The sequence below is a fragment of the Fukomys damarensis genome, unplaced genomic scaffold, assembly GCF_012274545.1.
Source record: "Fukomys damarensis isolate Sample0158 unplaced genomic scaffold, DMR_v1.0_HiC HiC_scaffold_16, whole genome shotgun sequence".
Classification (NCBI taxonomy): Eukaryota; Metazoa; Chordata; class Mammalia; order Rodentia; family Bathyergidae; genus Fukomys; species Fukomys damarensis.
This window is the reverse complement of record NW_022900928.1, coordinates 52,414,797-52,425,970: the sequence shown is the minus strand read 5'-3', so window position 1 is coordinate 52,425,970 and position 11,174 is coordinate 52,414,797. Positions and strand designations below refer to the sequence as shown.

General features: G+C 32.8%; 1 protein-coding gene across 1 annotated transcript in view; it reads right to left on the bottom strand.

Moving 5' to 3' along the window:
* The window catches only part of Dync2h1 (dynein cytoplasmic 2 heavy chain 1), a 318,483-nt gene that overhangs the window by 143,415 nt on the left and 163,894 nt on the right, over nt 1-11,174 (bottom strand). The window contains exons 73-76 of the mRNA XM_033764303.1: nt 9,801-9,851; nt 8,957-9,034; nt 5,836-5,967; nt 4,793-4,865 (exon numbers count right to left, since the gene is read on the bottom strand). Coding sequence (XP_033620194.1) covers nt 4,793-4,865; nt 5,836-5,967; nt 8,957-9,034; nt 9,801-9,851 — 334 coding nt within the window. The remainder of the gene's footprint in view (nt 1-4,792; nt 4,866-5,835; nt 5,968-8,956; nt 9,035-9,800; nt 9,852-11,174) is intronic.

Below are 11,174 nucleotides of genomic sequence, written 5' to 3'. Positions count from 1 at the left end.
ATATTTTTTTTTTTTTTTGCTTAGAAATAGTATGGTTTTACAAGTCTATTAAACATTCAAAGCACTTAAATATTTAAATATCACAAGTTTTTAAGTTAATACTGATAAACCTTAAAAGTCATTTGACCTGGGAATTAAACAGTACCAATAACAGAAATGTTCTAAAGAGTCAGTACAGGGTCAGATTACTAAATCATGACAAAGGTCATGTGCAACACAACATAAAGCACAGTTTTAAAAACTAAGCCGGTGGGAAAAAGAGAAACTCTTAAGAACCACTCTGAAAATTGTCTCATTTTACTTACACTTGCATCCAAATTACTGGAACAGATAGAGAATATATAGATATGTTGGAAATATACCACACAGTGATAAGTGCTATGAAGAGAATTTTAAAAAGGTTGATGTGTTGATGTGTCATAACTGATTAAATGACTCATAAAATTTATTTGAAAATGTAACATTTTATTTTAACAACTAAATGATATGGAGGTGCCATCCATAAAAAGAAGAGGGGCATACAAAGCAACAGAGAGTAGAGATGCTAAGGCTAGATAACTCACTGCAGTAAGGTGGGCAAGCAAGAGTGGTAGAAGATGAGGTCAGAGATGTAGAAAAGTGCCAAACTGTGGCGATTATAATCGTGGTTAAGGAATCTGGATTTTATTCTAAGTGTTTTGAGAAGACTGCAGATTTTACGCAAAAAAAGATTAAGTTTAAGTTTCAAAAACATTACACAGCCTTCTGGAGAAAGGGATTAAAAATGAAGAAATGAAGTAGGGGAACCACTTGGGAAGGTAGTCCTTGATTTCACATATATTTATAGTGCCCACATATTTTAGAAGCTGTTTAAAGCATTGGAGATACAGTGATAAAATAAAGTTTATATCTTTGTGTGGCATATGTTCTGGTTGGAAGGACCAGGCAAGTAATGAACAAATAAAGATGTCAGACTGATAAGTTGGCAGAAAGTAAGGCAAAGGAGGACACACAGACGATTGTGCTATTTTATACAAAATGCCAAGAAATGTTCACTGAAAAAATAACACAAGCAGAAAAGTGAGGATGATAATTTGGGTACAGATCAGAAGAAAAAACAGCAAGAGTAAGATCCTGATATGACAGAAACACATGAGAAGCCCTAGAAAAATAAAAAACTATTATGTTGGGAAAGGATTGAACAAAGAAGGGTGAGAAGGGCAGGAGAGGAGATTGAAAGGAAAGAGGAGCAGAAGACATAAGACTCTGTAAGGATACTGAGAAAGAGAAGTGCTATTAGAAGAGTTTGAGCAGAGAGGGGACATGATCTATTTTATATTTCAAAAGATATGCTAGCTGTTATGTTGGAAAAAAAAAGGAAGTGAGGAAGGACAGAAGCCCGAATGGCAATAACCTTGTTCATAAGTTGGAACAATGTGGTATATAACAACAGAAGTATGATAAGTGAGTGAATTTTGGGTATCTTATGATAATAAAGACAAAAGATAAAAGATAAAAGCTATGGTCTAACTGAGGTGGGAGATGATAGCAGATTATTTAGGTTGATAATAATAAAGTAAATAAACTTAAGTTTTACAGTTAGAATCAAGTTCTGCATAGATCACAATACTCTACAATATTTAGACATTACATCAAATAAGCATTTGGATACTTGAAGCTAGAATTCTGGGATGGAAATAAAGAGATATGAATTAGTAATTTAAAGATGCTATTTAAAGCTAGGGATTGGGTCAGATCATCTAGAGGAAGAATATATAATAATAAAAGGAATCCAGAGAAAGACTGCAGAGAGAGAAAAATTAAGGAGTCAGAAAAAAAAAGAGAAAAGAAATAATTTTAAAGTGTTATAAGATGAACTATAACAGTAAGAGAAAACAAGGTATTTAAATAAGGGGGAAAATAGAACTTTGCTTAAAAATCAAAATAAAAGCACAAAAAGGATATAGCAATGTAGAAGACCACTGACTTCATTAAGAGCAATCTTTTTCTATTAGTACATGTTTTCAGTACATCAAGATTACATTCATCATGGAAGTCTGTCTACATATATAACACATCTTAATTCTTTTTTTCCCCATCTCCTCCTCCTTCCATCCTTTCCCCTTCCCTCCCTCTTTTGGTCCCCAGATCTATCTTTCTGTTTCCTATTATTTTTCCTTTTGCTCTATAATTTATTTATATTTTAGGTTTTTCATGTAAGAGAAAGCATATAATATTTTGTGGAACTTTGGGGTTTGAGGTCTCAATAGAGTGGGCTGAACATAGAATAGACTTGAAATTGATAACTCTAGTTTCTAGCTACAGTCACATGTTCAATAGTTGTGTAAAAGCTGTGGTGGTGGCTAGGCAAGAATTTTTTATAAGAGATGATACTGAAATATATTTGTATGATGTCAGAAATAGGCCACTAAAAAAAGTGAAATTCATGATCCAAGAGACAATGAATGATAATGGCAGAAGTAGATTACATCAATTGGCCTTTGGATCAAGAATATTAATTCATAGCAACAGAAAAGAAAGCAGAATGCATGTGAGTACCAATGCGGGGAGTTGGTAAATTTATTGACGGGAAATGAAGAATCTTCTTATTGCTTCTATTTTCTTAAAAATGGTAATAAAAGGCTACTTCAACTAATTTAAGTTCTAAATACACAATTGGTTTTCATATCTTGACTAATGTCAGTGGCAAATGCAGAGTAAGTTGTTTTTCATATTATTCTATTCCTAAAATATAGTTATTATTCATGTGTATCAAAATTTGGGAAAGTGTCAAATGTTCTAGTTACAAGATAAATTATAGTCATAGGATTTCTTAAGATAGATACAACTTTCAATTACTTCATTCTATAAATTCAAAAGTAATATATTGTAACTCTCAAAAAAGACCCTAAAAATGTGCTTTACAAATTAATGGCTCAGCTATCAAACAATTTTAAATATAAAAATTTGTTAAAACAGGATTTCGTGGCTGGGCGTGGTGGCACACGCCTGTAATCCCAGCACTTGGGAGCCTGAGGCAGAAGGATCGCTGTGAGTTTGAGACCAGCCTGGGCTACATAGTGAGTTCCAGGTCAGTCTCAACTACATAGTGAGACCCTGTCTCAAGAAACCAAAAAAAAAAAAAAAAAAAAAAAAAAAAAAAAACCCAGGCTTTAGTAACGTGACTATGATGAATACCAATTGTTATACCAGAAGCTGTCCTCACTTCTGGTAACAGTTCCTTCTCATCTTTGGCTTCTTTTAAAGAAGCTGCAAGTCCATATGTTTCTGGTGGGATGAGCTGCACAGTAGACACATTCTTGAACTGAACACATCAGCCTTTTTGAGGGATTTTTGATGGTGAAGGTGTGACACACCAGGTTTAAAATGTAACTCAGGAGGTCACAGCAGCCTTAGCTACCAGAATATGAATAAAGCCTTGTAACATATAAGCAGAAATTAAAACGAGACTAAAAATCAACATGAGAGGCAGAGAAAGATAAAGACACAAGGAAAAAGGCAACAGAAATTTGTGTTGGGGAAAGAAAAAGAGACAAACTCCGAGTATTAGACAAAAAGAAAAATTTGATATTATGTGAGACAATGAAATCAGCTGGCACAGAGATCAGTTTTAGCTCTTCCTTCCTGAGTACTGGTTAACTAAACCAACAAATTCCTCTTTTTCATTTAAGTGACTGTGACATGGGTATCTTTCAGTTGCAACCAAGAGTTTGGTGGAGAAACATTCTGCCAGACATGAGAAAAAAAAGACATCTGGTTGTCTTAGTCACTTTCCCAGCTGGGACAAAATACCTGACACTCACAATTTAAGAGAACAGGTTTATTTTGGTTCACAGTTTCAGAAATTTCAGTCTATGTTTGGCAGATTCCAACACAGAAAATGGCATGGTGGAAGAGCCTGTGGGGGAGGAAAGCTGCTCATCATGGCAGCCAGGGAGTAGAGAGGGAAGGGAGGAGACAGGGAGGGAGCTACACTTTTCCAGATCACTCTACCAATGACCCACACCTACTAAGGACCCACCTCATAACAGCAAGTTAGTTGTAGTACCTCAAAAACCCAATCACTTGCCACACTTCTGAGTACATAAGACTTCGGAGGTATATTCCAGACCCAATCCACAACACTGATAGATAAACATTCTGTCAGAAATACATTAACAGAGTCACTTTCTTTCCATTCATAAATAATGGAAAGCACAGGGTATTTACAGAATCATATTTATATGCCCATCACAAATCAACTGATCAGTCCTAAAGGCAACTCAAAATATATTGGTACCTCAGTTCATGAACTTCTGGTTGCACCCAAACTGTTTGTGGAAAAAATTCTGTGACCAAAATCATGGAAAGAATCAAGCTCATGAATAAAGGAACCACTGTACAATGGGGGGCGGGCATGTGTGCATGCACATGCTGGTAGAGAGTAAGGTAGAAGTAAAGCATATTCTGGTAGAGAGAGAATAAGGCAGAAGACAGCATCTTCTGAAAAACTGAGTTTTTATTGTGTCCCCTCAAGAAGGGGACACAAATAATTTCCTTATTTGGAAATAAGAGGCAGATATTGTTGGAGATATACTTAGTTAACTACAACTGAGTAAAGTAGACCCTTAATACAATATGACTGGTGTCCCTACAAGAACACAGCCATATAAAGAAGACACACAGGGAGAATAAGATGGGACAATAAAGACACATCTGAATAATGCAGCTGCAAGCAAGGTAACAAAAGATGGCCAGCAAACCACTAGAATCCAGGATCAATGGTCCAGCTCTTGAAAAGTAGAGCACTTACCTAGATTTTTACACGCAAACAGAGCCATGGCACTTTGCAACCTGTCTGGTCTTAAAGCTTGTACTACAAGAACCTTAAAAAAATGAAGAATATTTTTAAGTAAACTTCTGACAACTTTTAGTAAACAGTAATTAATGCTAACTAAACAAATGTTTATTAAAATACATGTATACTTATCATTGTTACAAAGTGTTTATTATGTTTCAACTGTCACAATAAGTATACAGCAAGGATATTACTATATTATCTCTTTAATATCCAAAGTATTACCAAAATCCATTTAAGCCTATCATCTAAAGTAAACATATGGTTAGCTATATCTTTAAGATCTAATAAATGGCTAAATGGCAGGTGAAAATAAAAGAATATAGCAAAGAATTTCTAGTGAAAGCAAATGGAAGCCCAGAAATCCTCCCTAAAATCTTCAAATCTCCACCTTTATACTAAAACATGTATGTCTATGATAATCCTAGATGTTTCATTCTTCACTTTTTCAGCACATTTGTTTCAAAAGAATTCACTGTATACAAAGACTAAGAGTATATGTTCCACAATCAACAGCGTAAAGAAGAGGTCAATAGAAAAGTCATTTGCTAAAGTATGATTTCCTGGTGAGCTCTTCCTCTGAGACTTTCATCTAGCCAAAGTATTGAGTGGAACCTACGAGTAGATTTCTTCATTCTATTTTGAAATTGATTTAGAGAAAATACTCTTTCCTCACCTCAGTCTTTTTCCTAAACTCTAGAAAATGAGTGAAGTATCTATAATTTGTATCTTTCTTTCTATAAGATATTTTTCTATTGTAATATATGTTTGGATCATAAGCAGAAAGGATAAATAAAAAAAGCTACTGGAGGAGACACGCTACTAAGAAATTTTCCCAGTGGTTTTTCTAGATAAGGGGGCAAAAACAGAAAGGGCTTCCTCTTACATGGCCATTAAAGGTTATATAATAATCTAAAAGCAAAGCTTTCATTTAAATAATTTATGAACAATGAGAAACATTAAATAATTTTTTGCATTTGAATGATATTACATCTTACCTGCTGAAATAAGGAGACTTTCTTTGCAAGAATGAATGGAAACTCTTGTTCACACATTGAACTATGATAATAAGTACGCCACAGAGCTACATCTTCAAAGCAAAGGGTCTGATAAAGATTTGGGAGAGCAATCTAAAAAACAAAAATAACAATATATAGTGAGCTACCAGTAAATATATGAACATGCATGTATTTTGAAAAAAAACTGAAAAAGCAAATGAAAACCAATTATTAATAATTTTTTTTTTACTTTCTGCTTGACTTATCTAATTATTTCTAGATCAGAAACAGTACAGTAGATTCATTCCATGTTAAAGACAGGATTAAATGAAACATTTCCAAAGCAGTACTAAATCAATACTCCTAAGTTAAGAAATCTTTTCTACATAAAAATGTTTGCACCTAGCTATTTCCACTTTGTGGAGAAAAGAAAATCAATAAAATCAAGTACACATTTTAGAAACTGCAAAATTAAATTGCAAAAATATGTCAAATTTCATCTTAATGTAAACAATCTTCCCCCACCCTTGTTAGTTTAGTAAGAGTCTCTATTCTCAGAATCTAAGGAACTTCTTCATCCGCTACCCTTGGTATCTAATCACCATGTTAAGAGTTCAGCAAACATCCTGCAAAATCCATTTAGCCAGAATTTTCCCTCACTCCTGCACCCCATGTCTCCTCCTGATAATTTTCTATTCACTGATCTCTGTCCTAGTCCTTGACTATGAATTTCACCTGTTCCCACCTCTCCATGTTGTTGTTTGTTTATTTGTTTTTGTTTATTTGGTGCAGGGTCTCACTATGTAGTTTAGGCTGAACTTGATCTCACTATGTAGCCCAGGCTGGCTTTGAATTCAAGGTGGTCCCCCTGCCTGAGCCTCCCAAGTGCTTGGATTACAAGTGTGTGCCACCATTCTCAGCCCCATGCTGTTTTAGAATTGAGCCCACTTATACATTGAGGTTTCTTTTGCAATAATTTTTTAAAATAAAATTTATCTTTCCAGTTTTAGCTTCTACTGTGTAGCTCTAGTTTTTGGTAGCAAAGGTAAATCCACATGTTTTTTTCTAAACTATATGTATTATGTTCCTATTTGTGAGTATGTTGCTTTTTTTGTCTCAAAATGTTCTATGGCAGTTTGCCACCTCACAAATTTCTACTTAGCCTTCAATATTCACCTTAAACAATAATATGTTTCATAAGTTTTCCAAAACATATACATTCCCTCTATGTGAATGTTTAATCTTTTCAATTTTTTTTGAAGAGTGAGCTGTAAGATCAGAAATATAAATCTGTACAAATGGAGAATTTTCACTGAAAATAACAGGGAATTTAGAAGACCTACATTTGAAAGGAAGAACGTCTTGTAATATAAACCCAAATCGAGTATGTAAGGATGATTTATCCAAACATCAGTATTTATATCTAAATTAATCCAATATATTACCCACATTTCATTATGTAAAACTAAACAGCAGAAAATTAACAACTTATAATTTAACTTAATGGTTTTTAATAAATGATCTAAGCCTGTTGGGATAACACTTGATAGTAGTCTGCTAAATTTAATGACAATTAGTATAAATTCCCGTCACCACTACTTTAGGCATGCTACACATTATACAACCATTGTGTGTTTGGCTAGAAATCTGTGCAATTTAGGAGGCTTTCTACCTCCACATTAGGCAGTGGGTCATGGCTCTTGTGCAGCGCCAGCCATATCATAAGATAATTCTGTGATATGTTCTCTATAGTGCAAGTTTTTTCCTGGCAGTCTCTTAGTATATAAAATATACATTTGTCATTCAACTGTTGTCCAAGGAAAAAAACAGAGTTGGGCATTAGTTAAAGCAGTAAAAACAGATTTTATTTGGGGCTACTGAAATAGGGGAGAAAAACTGGCAGTATAAAACAAAGCTCAATAAATGTGGGTGGAATGGGAGTTTATAGCCAAGAAGTCAGGAGGGTTCAGCCTTTAGAAAATCATCAAGAGAAAACATGGGCAAGGTCCTGAGTTTAGTATATTAGGGTAAGGGACGATTCTGGATAAACCTACTAAACAGTATTCTGGAAGTCATGTCAAGGTGATCAAAATCACATGGGGGATGGTGGAAGATAAGGAAGTCAATTAGATATCACGTCTGATCAGACATGGAAGATGAATGAATTCTGGTTTAACCAGCTGAGTTCCTGCTAAAAGCAGATTTACAAGGAAATACATGGATAGGCCTAGAAGAAGGTCTAGGAGGTTGATTAACATTTGGTCAAGCAAAGACTCTTTGTCACTGGTACAATGCTAACTGGCAATAAGCACCAAATAAACGATTAATGAAGAAAACAATGACTGACATAAAGCAGAATTCATTTATTTCATTCAACAAATATTTATGAAAACAACGCATGAAGAATAGTAGTAAGAGAGTTCAGATTGTGCTTCAAGGGGCCCACTTTTGAAGCCAGACTCCACTTTCTAAGTGATTATAAGCAAGTGCCACTTAGTTTAAATAAAGACAAGAGTAGATACCTCCTAATACTTAATGATATTGGAAATAGATAAATTTTGCATAATGGTTTGAACATAGTAAGCCATCAACTGCTAGCTAAACTTAATGTTTTTACCAAAGACTGCTGTTATATTATATTAATGTGGAAAAAAGCAGAAGAAAGAAGGGGAGAAAAGGACGGATAGATAGACTGACAAACAGACAAACAAATAAGCAGACAGACCAGGTAGGTAGATGAAATTAAAGAGAAGTGCATTTGTCTTTCATTTCCCATAAAAATAAAACTTTGGCCTGACTGAGAAAAAATATTTAAGAGGCAGGGGCATGGAGAAGGTGGAGGGAAGGATTCTATATTTGAAAGAACTATATATTACAGGTGTTCCATTTTATGAATGAAAGACTTAATAAATTAAATATCGATTAAAAAGCTAATCAGAATAATTCTTTGGTGTGTCTTAAATGACCTGTTCATAGAAATATCATATTCATAGAGATATTCATATAAACCTATTCATAGAAATAACAAGAGTATAAATAAGCAGCAAATAGAAAATGTCAACAGAAATAACTAAAATCTGCAAAAAATTAGAAAAATATTTCTCAATGAAGAAAAGAATACCTTTAATGTTGCCACTGCCCAGCTTCTTTCCTGATCTATCCATGATGGGATTTGATCACGTATTCTCTGTTGAGAGTCCTTTGATAAAAGCAATTATTTTTCCTGAGTATATTTGATATAAAGTTTTAAAACAGCATACAACTAGCTATTTTTATGAATATTATTTTGAAAAAATACTCATTCTATGTACTATTTCTTTATATTTTAGAAGTCACTAGGATAAAATTCTATGTAACACAAGGTATTGAGAGGACCACTTAGACAAATGATATATTCACTTTTATTGTATTAACTCTTTAACAAAGCTCCAGAAAAACTTAAATGTCACAAGAAATTGTCAAAACATTAAATAAATATTATTTTAATTATATTCTGCATTTCAGGTATGATTGAGATTCTGTTATATTTTCAGTATACTGATTGAAGAATGTTGTCCATTATTTATTCAAATAGAAAAGTACTAAAAAGTTGAATTTGAATAAAGTCCTCAAAAGTTTTGGAAACATTTTTTAAACTTAAATTGTATACAATTTTTTCCAACTTATTATACAATGTTTGATTTCCCTAAAGATTAAAAAATTTTCTTGAAGCAAAATACATATACACAAAAAAATTAACTGTATTAATTTCCTGGTATTTAATATTATTCTCAAAAGAATGTAAGTCTTCAACATCATAAAACATTTTAAGCCCATTTTATGAGAGGGCAGCAGAGGCCAGTACATAATTATGTAGTCAAAGTATAATTGCGATAATAATTAAAAATTCATCTGAAGCAAATTATATTTTATGAAGCCAAACCAGAACAATTTTTTTAGTGAAATAAGATTTTATTTTAACTTACAGCTTTCCGCAACATATCACCAACAACCACACCTGTAAATGTATCCCATTCCTATTGAATAAAAATATGAAGAACATAAAAAATATAAACATGACAATAGTTATTTTAAATTTTCCATAAGATGGCTTACATTGTAGCTTTCTAAAAACATGGGGAAAAAACTAAATTCACATCTTTAACATTATAAGAATGAGGTCAAATACCAATATAAAGCATTACTACAAACTACTAGGAATAATTTGTTAAAATAAAAATATAGTCATTTGTTGGAAAATGAATGTATCTTAAGATAATAATGCTAAGTGAAATAAATATACACAAAAAGTTAAATATCAGACAGTTTCTCTGAGAACCCCCAAATATAAAGGATTTAAAGATTAAACCTCTGTGAATGTAAAATATCTTGTACCTGCTTTATTATACATAGTAGTGATTGTGCTGTATCAGAGCTATTTTTAATGATGTTACTCTAGAATGTTCTCTTTCCAGATGATGATTGATGCTAATATAAATATAGTCATTTGTTGGAAAATGAATGTATCTTAAGATAATAATGCTAAGTGAAATAAATATACACAAAAAGTTAAATATCAGACAGTTTCTCTGAGAACCCCCAAATATAAAGGATTTAAAGATTAAACCTCTGTGAATGTAAAATATCTTGTACCTGCTTTATTATACATAGTAGTGATTGTGCTGTATCAGAGCTATTTTTAATGATGTTACTCTAGAATGTTCTCTTTCCAGATGATGATTAAGATGCTAATAAAAAAAAAAAAATGGTGCCAGATACCACAACAGCAACAGAACTTCGCTGTTTTCCGGGTATTATTCTTTTCTTCGTTTTTTTTGTTTTTGATTTTTTAATGGAGTGTGCTGAATGTCTATAATTTTGTTCAGATGACTGCAGAACCTGGAAAAGCTGTTGCTACTATTGATGCATAACATACTGCTATTACTGGTCGCTAAATATATATATACATATATATATATATATATAATTTCAATTTTTGGAAACTTTAACTGTGCTGTCAACTTTGGAAAAAGTTATCCCAATTTACTGTGTTGAGTTGGCACTGTACAGAAATTAACAGCCATATTGATCTAGAAATGTTAATTTTTTTTCCATTTGTACAGTGGTAACACATTGTATTAAATATGTAAGGTCATATCTACATGGGTTTGATTATAGAAACTGATAAAGTATTCTCTAAATAATGAAAAAAAAGAATAATATAAGACTACAAGAGCAAGAAGCGATTTAAATATGTTCAGGGACCATTTTCATCCTCAGAATTAAGGCTTATTTTAATTTTACATCACTGACTTTTCTCTTTTACTTTCCTTTTTAGTTTTGTTTTAGGTCCCTATTTT